At 42.2% G+C, this 22,472-nt stretch overlaps 2 protein-coding genes across 3 annotated transcripts in view; one reads left to right on the top strand and one right to left on the bottom strand.

Annotated features, from left to right (window-relative positions):
- GAREM1 (GRB2 associated regulator of MAPK1 subtype 1) overlaps nucleotides 1-7,008 on the top strand; it is a 103,069-nt gene extending 96,061 nt beyond the window's left edge. For both annotated transcript variants that reach the window (XM_030445612.1, XM_030445613.1), the window contains one exon: nucleotides 929-7,008. In XM_030445612.1, coding sequence (XP_030301472.1) covers nucleotides 929-1,841 — 913 coding nt within the window. In that variant the 3' untranslated portion in view covers nucleotides 1,842-7,008. The remainder of the gene's footprint in view (nucleotides 1-928) is intronic.
- Nucleotides 7,009-17,914: 10,906 nt separating this feature from the next.
- MEP1B (meprin A subunit beta) overlaps nucleotides 17,915-22,472 on the bottom strand; it is a 34,288-nt gene continuing 29,730 nt past the window's right edge. The window contains exon 15 of the mRNA XM_008497612.2: nucleotides 17,915-18,058. Within this exon, the coding sequence (XP_008495834.1) occupies nucleotides 17,915-18,058 (144 nt within the window). The remainder of the gene's footprint in view (nucleotides 18,059-22,472) is intronic.

Raw genomic sequence — 22,472 nt, 5'->3', positions numbered from 1 at the left:
ACACAATCCTTCAGACTTTCTAAAAGCAACTGGCATAAAAGCAGCAAACATTTACTTTTGATAACAGGTTGCATGCTTTTGTTGGTAATGTGTCTGTCAGGAACACCTGGATATCAGTTCCCTCAGGCAGGCTGAGCTTAGTTTACCATCCGAAAGTAGGTCAGTGTAACTTCAGATGCCTTTGAAAAGTGTCTCTCATCACAGCTTTTTAAAGTTGTGGACACACAAACAAGTTACTGTGGGGTAAGCTTTAAAGCCTGATACTTTCACACATACAGCTACATCTGCTTACCCTTCCTTCCAGGTAAAACTCTTCCATTGTCAGTAAGGATTCACTTATTCACTGTTCTGTACTGTGCACTGGGGCTGTTTCCACACCATGGGGAAGGATCCTGTGCCCTGTACCACAAGAAAAAAAATCTTCCTTTTCTTGGCTTCAAAAGGGCTTTTGGTCATCTCTTATGTCAGATCTCTTGGATCTAGTGCAATGGTGACCTGCCCCTGTTACAAGCTTTTGCATAACATGACACATCTTGTGGGAAGTAAATACCAAATGCAGGATTAGAACATCTTCCAGTATATGTGAGGTGGTTTCTTTTCCGTTGTTGTGTCCCTCAGGAATTCAGCAGTGGAAAAATTACGTATTGGGGAGATGACACAGAACTGAATTGAAATACCTACTTTTTTAATGAGCTTGAAAAACCAGGGCATGAGGCTTTTACATTTATCAGCATCTTGTCAGGCTTGTGTAAGGACTAAAAGAACTGTCTATGTATTATTCAAACATGTTGTTCAAGTCTGAAAAGTTCTGCCAGAGGAAAGAAAATTCTTTCCTTGTGACAGCCACCCTCTGTCAGATGATTTATGAGTTTATTCCAGTGCCACACTTTTTCATACTAATGACATTCTTTCTGCTTTGCTCCTTAAGCAACGTCACAGAAAGTGATAACACCAACCCAACTGAGAGCCCGCCTGTTTCCTGCTACCCTTGTAACATGGCGAAAACCGAATCCAAAGAGCCTGAGATCACGATGCCTTTGGGAAGCCCCCCAGCTGAAGCTCTGCCTTCCAGGTTATCTTGGCCAAACCATTTTTCAGGAACTGCTGAAGGCCAGAATAAGAGTGATTTCCTGCTTGATCCTAGCAGGAGCTACAGTTACCCCAGACAGAAGACTCCAGGTACGCCAAAGAGAAACTGTCCTGCACCTTTGACTTTTGACTTCGATGGGTGCGAGCTCCCGACAGGGTGCTCCCCGCTGACCCCAGCAGAGTTCTCAAACACCATTTCTAGCTGTCCAAAGTCAGCAAGTTACTCTCTAGACTGCACTGATGAGAAGGCTCTGGGAGACAGCAATACAAAGCAGAGCCATTCGTGTCCTGCCTTACCTCCTCGGGCACCGAAGTCAAATGAAGAGAAAACAGTTACAGACATGGGCCCCTTGCCGCTGAAAATAGATGGTGCTGAGGAGGAGTTGAAAACTGGTTCTCCAGACCTCTTGGAAGATCAATATCTTGTTAAAAAGGGCATGCAGGATACTTTCTCTGTGTCTTATCCCTTCTCGTCTCCCCTTCATGTCCAGTTAGCACCAAGATCTTGTGGGGATGGCTCTCCCTGGCAGCCACCCACGGACCTTTCTGGACTCTCAATAGAGGAAGTGTCTAAATCTCTGAGGTTTATTGGTCTTTCAGAAGATGTCATATCATTTTTTGTTACAGAGAAGATTGATGGCAATTTACTGGTTCAGCTTACGGAAGAAATCCTGTCAGAAGACTTTAAGCTAAGCAAATTGCAGGTTAAGAAAATACTACAGTTTATTAATGGCTGGCGGCCCAAGATGTGATGCTGACTGGTTGTTAGTGAAACTGTACAAGATGTGCTTCATGCACTTCAGTTAATACATCACTTCCTGTTTTTTGCACTAAAAGCCCTTCCTGTAAATAGTAGTAGAGAAATTCTTACTATGCAGATAAACATTTTTGAGTGGTGAATGGATTTGGGTTTTTTTTTTATGTCAATAATAAAGATAAAGAATCGACAGAGGTGTGCCTTGGGCATCCCTGAAAGTTCAACAGCTGCTAAAAACTGGACACTAAGGGAACTTTAACTCCATAGTCTGTTAAGACTTAGTCGTATTTATTACTGAACAATTTAATGCTGAAAGACACACACCAATACAGTTTACAGTTTTGTGTTAACTGCAAAAAAAGCTATTTCTTCTGAGATTATTTGTGTTCAAGTAATATTGGGCAACATGCTGTGATTTTCTTCTGTTTCTGTTAACCAAAAGCATGTTCAGATATTCAAAAACATCATTTTGACACTACACCTGAAAATGTTAAGAATTGCTGTGAAGTGCCACTAATACACTATTCTTGCAGCACATTTTTATTTAGGCTATCCTCCTGACTACCTGTAATGTGGATACATTTTCCATGTTACTCTGAGGAAAAAGAGTTAAATGTTTTTTTAAAAAAGAGTCTTGCTCAGCTCATTGCCCAGAGGGGAGGGAGAAGGGGGATTTTCCTACTGAGCCACTCTGCCCTGGCCAATTAAAAGTTTATGACCTGTAGATTTCAAAAGTTGCTTTTGTAGTCAGATGTCTGGAGTGTAAGTAGCACGACTTCTGGTCGTGCAGCTTTCTCATGGGAAAGGCAGTTCAGTGCACAGATTTTTCTCTTGGCAGACCCTGCCTGCCTCAGTAGCCTGCTAGCACAGACCTTGCAATAGCCTTGCTCTGGCACAAGGCAGCCCCTTACATTTCCTCTGCTGCTGTTATGATCAGCTGAAAATGCACTCAGTGTGCTATCCTATTCCTGCGATCGGATCTGTGTGGGAAGGTGATAGTATTCCTGTAGGATGCCTTTGAAATAAAGCATTAGAGAGGTGGGAACAGGAACAGCACATGGCACATGGCTGGTAGGAAGGGGCCAAGTGAGGGTTTGGGCCGTGCCTTGGGAAATGCTTGTAATGTGTTAAGTTCACCTGTCTGGTTTGCAGTAGTGGGTGTCGAAGTGGGAGGGACTGTGGCATCCCAAGATGTGCTAATTCAGTTGCCCAGCTGGAAAAACTCACACAAAAGTAGCAGTCAAAATGGAGCACAGAGGTCAGAAGGGGGCATTAGGCTGCCCTGCAGAGACCTTTTGAATTTAACTGGTCAGAAGCTTAGAAATAGGATTAACTTTTGATAGTCAGTTTTTGAATTCTTGTAGTTGGTAGAGCTCTGTAAAATGTGTCTAAATAACCCCTGATTCCCCTGCGTTTGTAGAACTGATTACAAGGATTTAGGGAGGTTCCTCGTAAAACAGTCTATGGTGTCCATCCCTAGCAAGTGTGTGTACCCAGCATCCTCAGGTGGTCAGAGGCAGGCATGCTGGACCAGCTTCACCTTCACCCAATGCTGAGCAGAGCCTTGGCCAGACCATCACCTGCCTTTTTTACCTTTTTAAAGTGCAAAAAATCTCTCTCCCTCCATTGTAGGGCATGCAGTGGGAGCATCAAAAGAACATACAGAGCAAGGACAAAACTGAGAGGCTGATTTTGCCTGTTTTCTGAATCATATTGACTCATCAAAAATAATTTGTTTACAAAAGGAGTTTTCTGTTGCCTGGGCAAATTTTGCTGCATGTCTCCATGGTCAACTGAGATGCATCATTTGTCCTTCAATAATGCAAACCACCAGTTCCCAACCAGAAAGCAAAGCCCATCTGATGTGGGTACTAGAAAGCAGTGAGCAAAAAAGATCCCAGTAGAAAAAAACCCAAAAGTTCATAATCCTACCTTTTTTCTTAATGTATTGACTTTTAGCAACAGATCAATAGCTTTCTCTGGATACTTTTTAATTAGCATCCTAAAATATTTTAAATCCAAGTAAGGCTAAATCAAATTCAAGTACTGTTAGATGTGTATGCTTGTTGGTAGGCAGGTGCAGTTGCGAGTCAGTTTCATTTTAACCCCCAGTATGTCAAATAGCTTTCAAATTTAAAAAGGTCATTTAAATGTTGGGTACATGTCTGTTTTGCTTGGCTTGTTAATTACAGAAAAAAGAAGTAAAAGATCTAAAATATCTCTCTCTTCCTCTCAATAAAAAAAGAACCAGGAGATTACAGGATTACAGTCTTAGTAATATTAACATTAAATATTAGTAATACCTCCAGGATATTAATATCCCTAAGAAAATAGTGTTCTTTTACTGTGGATGGGCACCTGTGCTGTTACCTCTCCTCACCTGTGTGGAACACTTTTTCTTGGAAGTAGCCTGGTGGAATTTTCACTTCACAAGTGTGTTGCATTGGCATCATATATGCATAGACCAGAATTTGGATGGCCTGTTGAAAGGCCCAGAAATGTACAATGATTCTGAAGGCAGATCCCGTGTGGAAAGTACAGCTAAAACCTCTTAACTGCAGACTTGCTGTTGTTGTCCTTCCAGTTGTCTTGGTCTGGCTGGGCACTTCCTGCTTATTTTTATGCATAATATGGTAGCATTTAACCTTTTATTTTGCCCCCAGCAGCTCACCAACATTTTTTCTCCAAGCCTTTTTTTAGCAGTTTAGGTGTTCCTAGCTTTTGTGTTGTGTGGTTTCTATGGCTTTGGCATTGAGGTAACTGCTGTGATACCCAAGCTGAACTGAAGCATCTGCTCTGGTGAAATCAGAAGAATGATGAGCAAACCAGGCAGCTGGGGGTGTGGTGGTTTGGCTTCTCCACAGCTGTGTAGGTAGCCAGGCTATGGCAGTGCTGATGCCTGTGGGGATCTAATTTTTTTGCTTTCCTCTTGAGCTCTGCTGATGTTGAGTTAGGGGATCGGTACCATCCCTGACACGGTAGAAGGCTCTCTGAGCAGCGCAGACTGATGTGAACACATCAATCTGTCAGGAAGTCCCTGGCCATAAAGGGATGGTGGCACCTTTGAAATGAGGGAGGAGCAGAGGAGTCCATCAGGCCTTAGCAGAGAACCACACAGGATCCTATAAAGGATGGGGTGTAAAACCTGGAGGCTTAAATCCATAAAAAGATACAAAATGCTGCACTACTTACGGTACTTTGAGGTGGAGGGTTACATCAATGTTCCCACTGTGATTAAGAGGTGTCTGAAAGCTCTGGGGAATATTGGTGAGATAGGAACTTTTGCTACCTGGTGTGAATAGGAAGAGGAGGAAGCTCTCAGCCTTGGAGACTTGCAGACTGAGCAGTACCAGAACATGGGCACCCTCTCGTGGGGGTCCCTTGCTGCTGAAGTGTTGATGGGGGTTCTTGCCTGGTTTGGTGCAGTCCAACCAACCTATTCAGTGAGTGACCCTGTCAGCTCCCAAGCACAGCCTAGAGGTTCACAAAATTGGGGGGGGAGGGAGAGGGGGAGGAGGGGGAGCCCAGCCTGGTTTTGGAGAATAACAATGTTCAGCTATGTTGATGTGAGCTGTGCTGGCTGTTCTTGTGACTGACTTTGTCTACTGAAAGAGATGTAGCCCTTGGGTTCAGACAACACACCTCGTGTCAGAGTGGGCCTAAAATCTCTTATATTTGGAGGCCAGTCCTAACCTGGGACTTCTTTGCTCAGATTAAAGATATCTAAGGCCTCTGGTGCTTATTTAGTTGTAGGTTTTCCTCGGGGATTTTGTTTGTCTGGGGGTTTTGATAGCAAAAAAATCTGACATGTCATTCTATATAGAGCTGTCCTGCAGCAGGAAATACATCCTTTCTATGCAACAGTCACATGGCAGCACAAGGACTGATGCTGTCTTCAGTGGCAAAAGCTGGATTCTGGCATGGGGTCTTTTCTGGAGGTGGACACAGAATTGGCAAGGGGACGGGTGGGGAGGAAACTTGAGGGAAAATACTGGTTTCCATTCAACAATCATTGTGCCTAGGATTAAGATCCTTCGTATTGCTGCCTGGCTGGCTAACCAAAGCTGTATTGAAATCAACTCAAAGTGCATATTTGTGTTCTTGCCATATTGTAAAAATTGCCTAAGGCTGGAAGCTTAGAGGCAAGAAACATTTGGTCTATCCAGCATTAGGAAGAAAATGTATTTTGAAGTGTTTGTTGCATCTAGAAGCAAGGGTTTGAAGTAACTGTGCATTACAGTTTTTTTCCAATACAGCAGTTTCACTTGCCACTTTAATTGACTTCCTTCCACAACAACAGCTTCAAGAGAAACAGCGATGCTATCTCAAAACCCACCTTGTTTTAAATCTCTCTACAAATACTTGCAGTGTTTTCTCCTATGATTTCTTCTTGAATCAACTTCTTTGTATTCTCCATGCTAAATCAAGTGTGCTGACAACAGCTCCTTGGTAGCTGCTTGCCTGCAAGGCCAGGTCAGCCAAGTCCTCCCTGCAGACCAGGCAGGGGGTATCCCACATGCCATGCTACTTAAAAGCTGAACACCAGCCATATGGAAAAAGACCAGGGCTTAGCCCAGGTCTCCTGGCTCCTCTTTTTGATGTTTTGAAATTGCAGCATTTCCACATAGGAGCTGGAAGGTACAAGTGAAATCCTAATGGAATTTAGGGATCATCCTTTTTTCCTCGCTGTGTTAGGGCCAGGATGGTACTGGGAAAACACAGGCCCCTTGTTGAGACATAGCAATAAGTGACTCTTCATGTGTTCTGTCTTAAACTCCTAATAGTCTAGGAGTTGCTCAGATTGTACCATTTCTGTGCTCAATAACCAAATTCTCAGCGTGAAAATCTGCAGAGTGATTCTCTTGACTTGGACAGTCTTCTGAATTATACTAAAAATATCTGTTAGTTCTTAGCTCTTTAGGTTCACTTTGAGTAGGTCAAAAAAGTAACACTTGGGAAAAAAAAAAGGGAAAGCCCCAAAACTTTTGCTTAGTACATTTCCGTTATACAACGAAGCATGGTTTTTGTGGAATTCTGTGCTGTTTTGGGCTTTTGTGTAAAAGGCTGAAGGCAGATTATTATTTAAACCAGGTGCAAATAAATATCCCTGTAATGTATATGAACAAAATTAAACCGTGTATTGTAAGTATATAAACTGTATATTAAAGACACTATTTTCATGATATTTCAAATGTGTACAGAATTTGTTGAACTAAATCTGATGGATTTGCATGTATTCTATAAAATGGTTGGCTTCCATTCCTTCTCATCTCAGTATAATTCAGAAACAAGTGCTTCTCAAACAGTGAATTCACAAAGTGAGATTGGGATAACCAGGAGAAGAAATCAGGCTTCTGCATTTAACCTCTCAATACATATTACTTTTCCCCATCTTGTAATTTCACTTGATCCCTTTGGCAAGAGTATTGAGCTGTGTGTTCCCTAAAGAATTTGTTGCCAGACAGCTTTCCTGACTCCTGCAGATACTCACCTAAGAAATTATTTTCTTGAGCCCTCTGCCTATTGTCTTTGCTTTAGAGAAATGTGTTCAATTATCATTTGGATATGCTTTTAAGTGCAAGACCACATGCAAGTATTTCTGCTTTGCAAAAAGTCTCTGAAGCATTTACTGGGTAGGGAGAATATTAGAGATGAAATGATGCAGTGTGCCCAGGTGGCCAAGAAGGCCAACAGCATCCTGGCTTATATCAGGAATAATGTGGCCAGCAGGAGAAGGGAAGTGATTATGCCCCTGGTGAAGAGTCTGGAGAACAAGCCCTATGAGGAGAGGTTGAGGGTGTTATTGCTTTCTACAACTACCTGAAATGAAGCTGTAGGGAGATGAGTGCTGGCCTCTTCTCTCAAATGAATAATGATAGGACTAGAGGAAATGGGCTTAAGTTGCACCAGGGGAGGTTTAGGCTAGATCTGAGGAAGAATTTGTTTAATGAGAGAGTAGTGAGACACTGGAATGTCAAGGGAGGTGGTGAAGTTACCATCCCTGGAAGTACTTAAAAACTGCATAGAGGGGACGCTTCAGGACATGCTCTAGTGGACATGATAATATAGATAAATATATTTTATTTAATTTTTTGCTGGGAGGAAGTGTTGGCAGTTGGATGTATTGATCTTAGGGGTCTTTCAAACCATGACAATTCTGTGATGTGCTCTAGGTTGCCTGTTCATATTTCTGATATGTCAGCTCTACAACCATCCTTATGTCATGCAGGTAAGTTGCTGTTGTGCCAAATTCCCTTGGGCTGAAGCTTCATTCACTGATACTAGGCCACAAGTAAGTTTTCTCCAGCACAACAGTAGTTGTGTAGAGGGTTTCATGGAGGGACTCATTAATATATGTTTATGAGAAACAAAGCAGGGCATAATACATCACAGTGGTTGACACTGGATTTGATACAGATGGGGCTTACTTGCCTCAACCCTTACATCTGGGAGAAAGGAGAAGAGTGTGCATTGGGTGGGAAGGTCAGGAAACAGGAGTAGAACTGCTTTCACAAGTTCAGAAAAATCTGATTCACCATGAGCAGGGCTATCTGAAGCACATCCCTGCTCTGCTCTCGAAAGAGAGGAAAGAAAAATATTTAAAGTTTTGAATGCTCCAGTCATTTGGCTTCAGGCTGAGTAAAAGGGTCTGCAGGAAAATATTTGGTGCCTGAAGGGCAAGAGAAGGGCTACAGCCCAAGTCAAAATGTGGCCATCTACCTATCAGGAAAGTGCAGTTCTAAGGCAGGCTTTTTCTGGTTGGTTATGTGCATTAGAGTAACCATCAAGCCTGATATAAATCTCCTGCCTGGCTAGTGACCATGGCTACCTGTAGGTACAAATAAGGAATACAGCACAGGAGAGGAACCTGAAAAAGTAGCCCTCTCTCCTTTGGGAAGTGCAAACTTAACACTTGTAGATGTGCTGCTCTTCTGGGTGTGACACATTCACTAACTGGACTTCCCCAGGGATCTCATAGATGGGTATGTACCCTGTTCACACTTTCACTGGAGCTCCTGTCCTTGAGTTGCTATGGGATGCAGGATATTGAAGGAGCCTGATGTCCTGGCTCATTACACTGGTGACTAATCACTGGAGTTCTTACTTGCAGCAGGCTCTGCTGCTCAGGTTAGTGCTAGCTTGGGGCAGTCTACACCACGCTCTGTTGCTCAGGTATAAACGTGCTTTATGTCAGCAGCTGGACACCTCATAGGCAACTGCATTCTGTGGTGACCAAAAGCTGCAAACCTGGGCAAAGATGTCCTCTTCTGCTCTTTTTCCATGCCATGGAACATTTTGAGCAGATGTTGGGATTTGCCAATTTGCAGAATGAGCAAAAAAGTTCTGGTCTGCCTGGGCAGTTCTCCTTGGTGCTTTTGCCCAGGCCCTGAGTGCTGCCCCGCCAGCTCCCTACCAGCCTTTCTTCCATGGCAACATGGCTTTTGGGATCTGGCTTGGCACCACTTGCCAACCACTGCCTCTGCCACCACAGGCAGCTGTTGGAATGGCATCTCTAGTGGTTGTGTAAAAGCTCAAAATTAATTGTATTCTGTATACAGATTTTTTTTTTCTTCTCTTGACCATGATTGTCATGCTCAGTGAAGATAAACTGTTGTTGAAAGTTGATGGTATTTATATTTTTATTCAGTTGCCTGGATCCAGTGTTTCTCCTTTCCCAGGGTAAAGCAGTGCTGTTCTCTATCGCTCAGTTCAATGAAGAGTGACATGAAGAGCTGCTTTGAGAAGGGGGTGTCTGCTTCCTGTTCTTGCCATCAAATTCCAAAGGTAGAAAGCTCTAGATGGGAAATGAGGTCATCACAGTGTGAGCATAAAATATCACCCAAATCTATCTTTATTGCTCAACAAGACCTCAAAATGCCCTTGACTCCTGGGTGGGACAAAAGGAATCTGGTGCCAAACATGCTCGTATGAAATGAAAACCATTTGTTGCAGGGAGTCTGGGATAGGAGGAAGAATAAAAAGCAAGAAAATAGAGTGGGAGGAGAAAACATACTCAAGGTGCCAAGTCTAAGGAGCTGGCAATGAAGTGGAGAGACAGTGTCCTCCTGCTTTGTGTGGCAGTGGCCGCTGTGGTATTTGTGCCTGCCATGCAGTGTCAGGCTGGCACGCAGCCACTGAAGGATGAAACCAAGGGTAGGGGCTGCCCAGGGTGATAGATGGGCTGAGGGATCTCATTAGGACCTCTGCCAATCCTATTAAAACCTCCACCACAAGAAGGAACTGTTTTAATTGCACTGCTGCTTCTCCATTATGCAGTATCAGCAGTTCATCTTAATAAATGTGAGGGTCAGGGAGGCAGGTCTCCAAGGCTGGGTGTTCAGCAGATAAGTGCAAACAGAAAGGAGGAAACTAATGGGTCAAGACTGTAAGACCCACGGAGGGTCTGTCAGAGCCCTTAAAAATTGCACGGATTTTGTCTAATCTTACTTAGCTGCAGCACTGCAAGTGAGAGAAACATATGGCAGCTAGAAATCTTAAATACTAGTCCTGGGTAGCCTCTGGTCCTGATGAACAAAGCACAGAACATCTTGGTAACCAGTCCTCCAGTTTCCTCCTGAAAACGATGGGTACTTTTATCCCTCAAGAATACTGGAAAATCACTGGTCTGGATTAGTATTTCATGGAATTATAGAATGGTTTGGGTAAGAAGAGACCTTTTGAGATCAGCTAATTCCAAGTCCCTGCTACGGACAAGGATTTTTTTCATTAAAACAGCTTGCTGAAAGCCCCATCCAACCTAGCCTTGAACACTTGCAGTGACAGAGCATCCACAACATCCCTGGGCAACCTGTGCCAGTGTCCCACTACCCTCACTGTATAAAAAAGTCTATTTTGTTTTGGTCTAAAACTAACCTCTTTCAGTTTAAAATGACTGCCCATTGTCCTGTAGTACAGACCTTGGTAAAAAGCCTGTCTCCAACTTTCTTATAAGCCCCTTTTATATATTGAAAGGCTACAAGGTGTCCTTTCTTCAGGCTGAAAAAACCCAAGCTTCTCAGCTTTTCTTCACAGGAGAGGTGGTCCAAACCTCTGGCCATTTTCATGGCCCTGAAATGTCTACGTTTACTAACAAATAAGTGAAACTGCAATAGACATAGGCACATCTCTCTCTGCATCTGTCCCACACAGGTCTGTGGTTAATTTTGCTTTACTATTAATTTCTCAGACATTTTTGTCTTCTGCTTTCTGTAATGAAAGTAAAAAATAATTAAACAGTTTACCCACCTAGAAAGCTTCCCAATAACTCTTCATGATTTAAAAAAAAAAAAGTAAGGCCAGATATTGCTGCTGCTTTTGATTCTTCTCTGCTGCTGCTGGTATACTGAAAAAAAAAAAAACAAAAACCAAAAAACACCAAAAAAACTCAAACAAAAACCAAGTGCCATTTCACAGAGTCTTCAGTGTTTATTTTCTGCTTTACAGAATTCAATCTGAGCTTCTTGTGCAATGCTAAAAACTAGAACTTGGCTACTGAGCCTCCAGTGGGAATGCAGCTGCCTTGGGTCCCCACAGAGCCCTGCTGGTATATCCAGGGAAAATAGCCCATCCTTTTCCTGCCCTGCTCCTGCTATATGCACACCTCTTACTTCAAAAGCTTTAACCTCTGAGCTTACCTTGCAGATAAACCTGGGTTTGGCTTCCACCACACCTGCAAACCCTGAAGGAATCAGATAGGGTGATATCCACACATGATACTAGGTAGCTAATAATTACAAAGTACCCAGCTGCTGTTGAGCAGTGAGAACTGTTTTGAGGACCACAAGGCTTTCAGCTGGATGAAGTTACTTTCATTCTTCTTCCCTGCTTCTTCACATCTAAAAGGAAACCATCCCCAAACCCAATATATGGCATATTTCTACTCCTGCTGCCCTGAAAGTGGTTTGGTTGCTTCCCCACTCTAGGAATTACAGAGGCACCTTCAGCTACCCTCCTGCTGCACACTGTTCAGTTTCCTAAACATGTAGGATGTCATTAATGCATTAATGTTTGCTGGATAGCTGATGGATTTTTATTTTTGTAGCTTATCCAAATGGCTTGTGTTTGTATTTCCTTAACCCAGTGTTTTTACAAGAAAACTGAAGTATCTACCTGAAGTAAAAATAAATAGATGATCCATGAAAATCGTTATCAGCTTATTCCTATTGAGGGATTTAAACAGCAAAAACAGAGCACAGTACGAGTAAATAGAGTTATATTTAGGCTGCAGGTTCTTAAGCTTGAAATCTCGGGGCTGATCATGAGCCTGCCTGGAGCCATGAATTTCCATCTAGAGGATGCAGCTTTGAAATCTTTTTCAAAGTCTTACATTTGAACTGTGGAAAACCAGAGATGAGAAGGCAGTTTTTAAAGGAGAGAGGAGAAACCTCTCTGTCGCACTGCGCCTTTCATCTCCAAATACAAAGGACCAACATAGAGAAAAAGAGCATAAACTGAGCTGCAGCAGCTCAGCCTGAGGTTGCAGCCTGGAATTGCCTCCCTCCCAGCCTGGAGTGAAGATCATGGCAAAGGAATGGGAACAGGATGCACCGGGATATTTCTTGGGAGTGCTTTCCCTGTCTCCAGTGAGATGTAAATCTCATGGCCTTTCAAGAGGCAGATGTAGTACTTTGTATTTAAAAGTCACTGTCTTTCACTAATTAGTTTTGAAGTTTCATGCTAAAGTGCAGGTTTTCACCTGCAGCTTAGATTGGATTTTATTAAGAAGCACTAAGCCAAAATCAGTACTTTAGAACTGATGCATTTAAAGACCCCAGTTCCACCACAGAAGCAGTATCAGCATGTTGTGTTTATAAACCCTACATGACTGCCTCTGGTCTATCTGTTCTTCCCTGCGTTTCTGAGGTTTTACAACTTTGTTATTACTTACAGAGCTTGAGATTAAGGCAACAACCCATGGAGCACCTTGAATTAGGCATTACTTGTTTTTGACTGGGTGGGAAAAAAACCCAAAAGTCCCATTTCTCAAGGGATGTGATTTGCACCCAGCTCATTCATAGTGATCTAAGGTAGATGTGCCCCAGAATGCCAAGGAACAGAATAAATGTTGTCTTTGACCCCCAAAACTCAGCATTTCTTCAGTTCCATGTGGATCCAACCTTACTGCCTGGGTTTCTACGTGATTTCTCAGACAAAATTCACTCTGAAATAAAGTACGATTTTTAGAAGCCAGGGGCCATTCCAGCCAAGAAACTTAGATAGTGCTCATGAGCAATATTTGACCCAAGGCATTACTGAGCCTCTTAGTCCTCTGGTATATTCAGAAAAATTCTTCCCAGGGAGCCCTTCTCTATCACAGACACTGCTTATTACTCTGCATTTTGCCATAAACTGAGACATGGAATTTTGGGGGGTGAAAAAGTATTATAATTCAGTTATAATAAGGTTGTTAAAAGTGGGCTAGCCTCTTGCTAGCTAGTTTTTTTGTTGAATCTGTCATATTACTAAGTGCAGGTGTGTGTATGCACCTCCATGTCTGTGTATAGATGGATGTAGCTAAAAAAAAAAAAATAATCTGCTACTTGTCTGCTGCTTACCATACCTCTTAAGTGCTTCTGCAATACTGAAAACACAAGTTTTCCTAGCATGTGAGAACAAGCAAGTGAACTTGCCTGGCAGACAGGAAGCAAAATCTGTTCATAAAGACAGACTGACAATTTAAGTGCAGGGAAATGGGAAGAGGTTAATCCAGGCTCCCTTTTAAGTTTGCTTAATAATAAGGTTTTCTCCTTTTCTGAGAAAATTAAAGATTACATTCACACAGGTAAAGGAGTTTTTAATTTGATTGTTTTAACTGAGTTTCTTTATGCAATTTTCCATCTGATTTAATTCTGTTTAGTATGATAAATGCTGCTTAAACTGAAATTATTTTTTTTTTCATTTTCATGTATGAAAAACAGAGATGAAAGATTAGCTTCTAGTGACCTGCATCAAAATATAATTTGTCTGGAAATTAAATGGATTTGGATTTAGCTGTATCTCCTGGATAGTTTTGCTGCAACAACAAATCTTCATAAAATTAAGCTGCCCCTGTTCAAGGAGTGGAAGAGGTATGTTCAGCTGAGCTGTAAGAAGCTCCGGTGGTCTCTGCCCTGCCTATGTGTGTCTGACTGGAGTCAATGACATCAGATCCTCAAAATGTAAAGGAATTTAGGATTTTAAAGTAAGATTACTGCAGCAGCTCTTCATGGTTTAATTATTTTATATTGGAGGCTGCTGAATGATGCGTTCAGTGAGCTGATTGCTTTTCAGAGAGCATTAAAAGATTTAGTTGCTCCCTGTTTCAAGCATTGGGAAATTTTCGCACTGGGATTGAAGGGAGCTATGGAGCAAATCATGTATCTCCTCGGGTGCTGGCTGCTGGCTTCCTTGGTAGCTTGGGCTGTGTGGAAGGAATTGTGACAAAATGTAATTATTTTGGATTTCAGCTTTGTTGTAGCTCGGTCTGTGTTTTGTCTCTCGGCTGTATACAAGGCAATATGCACTGGTTGTTGGGTTTTCTAATCAGTTAAGTATTAATGGCAAGTATTAACACGGTATTTTCCACCGGCTCTACTGGTGGCACTGGTCTGGCTGGGTGGCTGTGCTGGTCCTGGGGAGGTGTCACCCCTTGGTGCAGAGCTGGCATCTCCAGGAGGACTGCTCCACAGATCCCACTGTCCTTATTTACCTCAAGGGGTTACCTGTAGCTCAGGGGGTAACAAGCACTGGAGTTGAGGGTGTCATCATGTCCTCTCTTCCTCACCATGCCATTGCATGACTGTAGAGCAGGAATAATCAATGATTGTCAAAATCTCCTTGTACCTTTGAGGCGACACCCCCAACCCAGATCAGTGCCAGCTGGCCTTGCATGGCAGTGGAGGAGGCTGACTGCCACAGCCAGCACAGCTGGCATAAAGGGAACCTGGTATCAAGGGAGAGGATTTGTTTCTTTACCGAAGAGTTTAAAAAAAAAAATCTGTATTTTTCTCCTAATTTCCCATTATTTTCATCTGTACAATTACACACACACACAAAAAAAACCCAAACAAAAAAACCCAAAACAAAACAAAAAACCAAATCTCCGTAGCTTTCCCCTGAGGAAAGCTCAGGAATCTACTCAGAAAGATCCTGGCTTTTTGAAGCCAGAAATAGGGCTTACCTTTGGTGGCTGTGGTCTGCTGCTCCCTGTGCCTGGTGAAGACATCTGCCCTGCTTGCCTTTGGAGCTGAGAACAGCCATTTCCACCTATCTCCTTCTCTTCTCTGCCAAATTTTCTCATGTTGCCTGGCCCCAAGCCCTCCCCAGTGCCAGGTGAACTCCATGAGCCCTTGGAGTGCCTGGCTCTGGTGGATCCACAGCTCCATCCTCACCTGGGCACAGACAAAAGAGGCAACCGGGAGAGCTCTGACCATGGCAGCTGAGACAGGCCCAGCAGACACAGGGGCTTGTTGGGAGCCTCCAAAGGCTGGAGCTGGATTAGTTTTTGGTTTAGTTTCCATTCAAGTCCTCTTACCTGGGAGACACAATCATGCCCTGGAGTGGCTCGTGTTGCTCACACACAGATCTTGGGCTGCTTCACTTTTTTTTTTCCCTATAGGTGCTGCAGATGTACAAGTTGCAGTCTCCCTTCCAAATATCTTTTCTCATGGCTCTTCTGAAGCATCAGCTGTCTCACCAACAGCTAGCTTAAGCCCGCTAGCTTAAAAAAGACTGGCAGGTTCAGAAAGCAGCAGTTAAGGTGATGTCTCCTCGCTTTCTACTTTAAAATACAGCTTTTTGAGATGATGCTTTTTCTCACCCTCTGGTGTTTGCAAGTCTTGGCTGATCAGTGTTTAGGAGAAGCTCAAGTGGCTGACAAGCCCTTTGAAAACAAAGCAAAAACTGAGTGGTCCTGTCTTTTTCCTTCAAAGGTAGCCCTAATGCCAGAGTACCTTCTTTGATAAGATCTCCTCTGCTTCACCCTATACAGATATCCCACCCACTCATATTGTGGGGTAAGGAAGAAATGAGACCCCTAGTGCTATAAAACTATACAATGCAGTTCAAATTCTTTTGAATTCTTCTCTTGGAACTTCATTAAATCCTCTTACTGTGTGGATTTCACTCACTAAACCATAATAAAAAGGATCAAACTAATAATTTCTTTGAATTTGATTCCACTTGCACTTTCTCGTTCCTAAGCAGCTTTTCATGTCACGAAAACAATGGTCCAGTATGTATTAAATAGTTCATCTATTTAATAGTTAATCTCATGACATTTCTCTGCATCTTGAGGTGAAGACCCAGGACAATAACACTGGCTAATAATATCAAAGTGATGAGCAAAGAAATAGTACTCACATTCTCAGCTGATGATGTGACAAAGATCAAGAAATTCTGCAAAGCTCAACCTAAAGTAAGTTATAAATTGCATTAATACTGGCTAATGCGTAATGAGATTCCATGCTAATGTTGGTAATGTGCAATGTAAGTGTTTGCTGTTTCTTAAATAGGATATCTTTGACCATTTAAGCAAGTCTTTAGCACCAAACGTTCATGACCGTGAGTATATTAAAAAAGCCATTTTGTGTATGCTACTGCAGAGTAATGAGAAAGTTCTCAACAATGGGACACACATTAAAGGAGACATCAATATCTTATTATTAGGTAAGAGCATGTAGAGTTAATAGTGCATTGATAAGTTATTTTATTATCCCCCCCTCCTATCATGCTAGTGTAGTTCTGTTATAGAATATTAGCAAGAAAATAAAAGCCAACCCAGTACAAAGGCTCATTTCGTCTTATACAAGAGTGTTTGTTAGTGTCTTAGGATCAATTTATTTTATCCTTGGGCACATTTTTACAATTATTTCTGCTTTGTCCCACACTTCTCTATTTACTTGACATCTGTTCTATGTTTCTGACTCGTGCCAGCATGATGCACAATCGAGTCTAATCCTGCACTGCTCATTCAGGCGAGACACCCACTGATTTCACCAATGGGCTTCACTTTATCGCTCACATTGATGGAACTATTCTACTTCTGTCACTTGTGGCTGTTCAGTTGTGACTTCATTGCTAAATGCTTTGTTTTCAGCACCTGTAATTAAGTCACATTAGCCTGATAATGCTAACCCGCTTCATAACAGCACCTGGCAGAGGTGTCAACTTCCTTGCATAAATCAAGCTCTTTATTTCTTCGCAGAACTTCAATCAAATATTTGATAACTTGCTTTAAAAAAAGATCAGCCTAAAACAATAATCCTTTTTAGATCTTTCTGTTTGAGTACACCCTCCTCTCATGAGGAAGGCAATTTATGCACTGACTTATTGGCAGTACTGAAGCAGTATTTCATCCACACCCTGCTACTACAGATTTTAACCATGTCAGTAAAGGTGAGATCTGTTATCCAACAACCCTTGGTCAAAAATGCTTGCCCAGCCACCTGAATTGCCTTGCTTTGTACCCAAATATAGCACATGCAGCCATGAAAATGGAAAGCAGGTGTATAATGGCTCTCAATGACATACTGATGGATCTGCTGGGCTTCTCTATCCAAAGGACTGTCTATTCAAACTTTATTACAGCCAAAAGCTGATCCCTGAATAAAATGCAAAGCTAGGTTGGTCACAGACATACTTCTTAAAAATTTGGAAGGAGACCTTAAATTAAAAAAAAAAAATAGTAACAAAAATATCTGGGAGGATTCTGAAGCAAGAAGTCTGATAAGGAAAGTATAGTTTGAGCATTTCTAACTTTTTGAAACAGGATTTCTGAGGATACTTTTACTACCTACCTATGTTGCAGTAATGTCTAGAGGACTGTATGATATGTGGTCTTTTTATGTATACTTATATATATATATATATATACAAATTTATTGTTATAAAAATTTACACTCCTGGCCTATGAAATGACAACTTTTCTTTTCAGATTGAGGCTGCAATTCTTCATATTCACCAGTACTTTAATTTAATCTTACAGCTATATAAAGCAACTTAGAATCTCATCAGTGCTGCAGGATTTCCAAGTTTGCTAAGGCTCAGTAGCATTCTGGAGGGGAAAAAAGTAAACCAACAATTGAAATTCTAAAACATGGAGGGTTTCTTATCAGAGTCCTTCAACTGGGAACTTGAAGGCTCACAAACATGACTCTCTAATGCTTTATCTTCTTTCAATTGCCTGAACCTGTGCTTCTGGAGATGCTGGTAGGGAATGACAAGTTCCTGCAGCTGGAATAATGAAAGGTGTTAGTTTGATTTGCTCACAATTTTCTCCTGTCAAACAGAAGCTGAACATTGTATCTTGTGGAATTTATACAGAATCTGTGTTTTCGGATATCATATAAAAAAGAAAGATGAAAGCTTAGGAAAAAAAAACACCTGTTGATGCTTCAAAGTACTTAAAGTGAATGTTTTAAACTTTGGAGATTTTGATCTTTGTTACTTGAAAAGGGGAAAACTTTTGCCACTTCTCAATATCCACATTGACCTACAACATACTCTCAACACTGTCAGAGACATCTTCCTCCTTTTACAGGCAAAGAGCTTAGAAACAATGAGTAAAAAATACTTATTATGGAGGTCAAGTGGAAGCTTCTAAAAGCTGGCTGTACCCACCCTTCAGCTGCCTTGCAAGCTGGCTTTTTTGAGGCCACAGCTCTAGGCTCCCCTGGAGTTAGCAACACCAGTGTCAACATCCCCTTGCCTCTCAGCAGGGACTCCTGGCTCTCCTGCTTCCAACACTTCCATCCAGCAACAGAGGTGAGGTTTGCCTGCCCACAGGAACAGAACTGAATGCTGCTGGGTTTGGGGGCCAAGAGGGGAGAAGAACCAGTGAGGATTGTGACTGTTGCTCCACAGTGGAGCAGCACTGCCAGAGGTCCCGGGTTTGCTGCCACAGAGTACTCAGTCCCTGCTTGTTACCTCAGGACTGGACTGGAATGGCACCACTGGGCCAGCAAACCATCAGAAAAGCAAACAGGTACTGGGGGGTTGCCTTTCCTCAATCTGATTTGATAGCAATTTACTCTGCGCTCCTGCTTAAGCCTCCTAATAGTCTGATTTAAGTGTCTTTCCAATAAACTGAGGAAACTGATTTCCCGTTTCTGGGGAGTATTTGGGCAATTAATTGTAAAAGTACTTTGTAAGTTCAAGAACATTTATCTCCTTCAAGTTCATTTCTGGCAGAACTTGAAAGAGCCAAGATTCAAGTTTATGGATGCAATTAGCCCCTAACAGCATCAGCAGCTATTTAGTGCTTATCCCTAATGCCCAGCTCAGAGGTCCCTGCATATGAAAGAGGTGACCATGATGCTCCTCCTGCCCTCATTTATTTTGCACATCCATGGAGAGGAGTTGGAGCTCTGGCTGCTGGGATCTACCACATTTTCCCCTTACATTGAAGTTTTGTACTGCATACTCATGTATTTGCATGAGGTTGTTGTATTGTTAAACATAACTGAAGTTTGACATTTTGTGACAAATAAGCCCTGCTGCACCTGGGAAAAGGACCATTGCCAAGTTATCCTGGCAGTGGCTCCATCTGAGGCGATCCAGGTGTGCGTGGCCACAGCAACTTTTGGGAGGGATGTGCAAAAAATATTCTGACAACCAGCAGCTACCAACTTTTCAAATATTTTCAGCACCCCTTGTGACAAAATGCAAAAGTGGTGAGGAAGGAGAGGCTCTTTGCTCCACTCCTGTTTAATAAGCTGGAGAAAGTCACACACGTACAGGTACTGTACAAGTTATTAATCACAAATCAATAATTCACATAAGTGCTGAAAAGAACAGGAGTAAAGAAAGGTCAGGATTTCTCTGCTGCTTATTAGGCTATGTAATTTTTTCCAGTCCTCTAAACGCAGTGTGCAAAAGGCTTTGGCCCTACAGCTGAAAGGTGGCACAGTGCTCTGCTTTCCCCTTTAAGAGGTGATCTTCCTACTGCAAAATATTCCTTAAATGGCTTCCACCATCAGCAGGGGGTTGCCAGGAAGGCAGCTGACAGCAGCTGTAGCTGCTGATTAAGAGAATGATGCTCAGCCGTGCATTTCCAAAGCTATCAAACTTTCTGTCTTTTGAGCTCTAAAACCCTCCTGGTGTGCAAAGGGCCCTGTGTGCCTGGCTGCAGGCTACGTGCCTGTGTGTGCATGAGCAAGCACCCATGTGCCTGAGTTCCTCTACTCCAGCCTGTGGGGTTTCTTTGGTAACAAAGTCTTGAAATGGTCTTGATGCCACCTTAGAGAAAGTGGGGAAGTGCTGTTTTGTAATTGAAGAATATTTACTAAATGGAAAAAAAAAATATTCAGTTAAGCATTTTTAGCCCTCCTAGTCCAACAGATCATTGAGATGCTGTGGGAAACAAGAAAAGAAATACGCAAGGAAACCCAACCACAATCTGAGAGTGATCTGCTATGCCTGGGTAGTGGTTTGTGCAATAAGGGTGTAAGTCGAGGCAGGTGGAAGCTAAGGTGACTTGCCCTTAGCAAAGCAAACAGTACCACCTCATCTAGGCACTCAGCAAGATTATGGTGTAAAAGAAAACATTTCTGACTTTGCTAGGACAAAGGGCAGAGTGGCTTACTCATTTGACCTCAGGGGAAGAAAGGGTAAATAAACCTCTATTCCTCCTTTCCCCATGGTTCTTTAATACCTTTGAGGCTGCTGGGACTGCATTCAAAATGGATAGGTCTGTGGCTATTTGTATTTCTCAGAAATTCAAATTTGTTTTAAAGCTCAAGATTCATTTTTGGGGATAAGGCTGTTGCCAGACAGTTACCTGCAGGTCTTTCATGGACAAGTGTGTAGCCAGTGAGGAGATCTGATGTCAACCCAAATGGCTGCACAGTCACTCCCACTGTGTGACTGCACAGGGACCCTGCCAGGAGCGTGGGGCAGAGCACTGAAACTGGGCAGCACTGGCTTTTCTGGACAAGGGGTGTTGGGTGCAAGATGAGGACTTACATCCCAAGGGAGAAGGGCAAATATTTATATTTATATTCAGTGGCTTTGTAAAACTGTGTTGCTCTCCACCACTTTGCCTCCAAGGCACTCATTTATTGCCCTCAAACCACTCATTTATTGTCCTCAACAGCAGCCTATGCAGGGACAAGCTTTCCATGGGGACAACAGGGCCAGCAGCACTGCACACCACCACTGGCTTTGTCCATGGCAGAGGCTATGGCAGAGGTTATGCTTCCAAATTTCAATTTAGTCCTTCAGCTTCCAGTGACAAAATAAGCTTTGTGTGATGCTTGTGCCAGTGCAGCCTCTCCATCACCCTGGCTGCCAGTTTCCCAACCCTCCCAACACAGAGAGTTGCCCAAAGAGGCTCTGCAGCACCCAGAGGTCTGAGAGACATGTGCCTTGCTATAAAATAATGGAAATAGGTTTAAAAAGCACACAAGTGGTAGCAATTGATACTGTTATCAGTTGGGAACCTGTGAAAAACAGAGCAAAAGGGTGGGCTGCTAAGGAACAGGAATTGTTCAGGCTTCATGTTGCAGAGAAACATTTATCTTCTTGGGAGACTTAGCCTGTAGACTATCACACAGTAGCCCATACTACCACTGCCCACAGTATTTGCCATGTCAATTTAATTTTCTTTTCTCCCTTTTTTTTTTTTTTTTTTCTGGCCAAGGAAAACCTGCTGATGTCCTCGCTACCTGCAAAGGTTGTTTGTTAACCAACCAAGGTGATAGATCATTTCATTTTCTGTTCCTCTCCTTACCTTCAGCTTTCCCAGAAATCTTTCCTGGTGACAAAGGCATGACAATAGCAGCCAGAATGAAACCTGACACTTCTAAGGAGCAACGTAGACTCCTACCACAGTTAATAAAAAAATTTTATTAAAAGACTTAATAACTACCAGATTTAATCAACTAATTGCTTACTTAAAAAACTAAACGGAAGTTGCAGTGTTATATGTAATTCATAATGCTCTGTTCTGAACCAGCAAATGTCATTTACATGAGTGAGAGTTGTCTCCAAACAGAAGTTTTCACAACATGAAGTATGAAAAAAAAAAAAAAAATCAATCACAGATGAAGTGGGAGACATGCTACTGAGAAGATCTGATCTGGCTTTTTGTAACACAGACTGCATGGATCCATATGGTGTTAAAAAAAAAAAAAAATCAAGGGCAAATGCACATACACAGAGTTCTAGCAGAGCAAGATGGCTGGTTCTAGTTACATATTAGTGGCTGCTAATCAGAAATGCTCTCATTAACAAGTTAATCAAAACGTTCCACCAATTTGTTTAGAGATAAGATTCAAATCTGATAAAGAGCACACCATCCTTTTTTTCCCATGAGTGCTGCATTGGAAGAGCAATCATGTTTAGTTATTGCATGATTAAGCATTATGACCTTGGGAAAAATGAATTTTTATTTTGTTCTTTTAAGTTCTAGAAACTCAAGTCAAACTTCTTTGATGCTATTTTGTTTTCACTGTAGGTGAAGTCAAAGGCACAAATAATTTCATCTCAAGTGGAAGAAGTGAACAAATTTGTGAACAAATGAAGATGAAAACTGGAATGGAAACCTGTCTGCAAGCTTTATGATACCATTTACAGTGTACATGTTGTAAGTAATGAACTTTGACTGGGGAGGGGAAATGAAAAAGCATTCCATTAAAAAATAGGAAAA

This window comes from Calypte anna, chromosome 2, assembly GCF_003957555.1.
Source record: "Calypte anna isolate BGI_N300 chromosome 2, bCalAnn1_v1.p, whole genome shotgun sequence".
NCBI lineage: Eukaryota > Metazoa > Chordata > Aves > Apodiformes > Trochilidae > Calypte > Calypte anna.
Note: the sequence above shows the minus strand (reverse complement) of the source record. Positions and strands in the feature narration are given on the sequence as shown.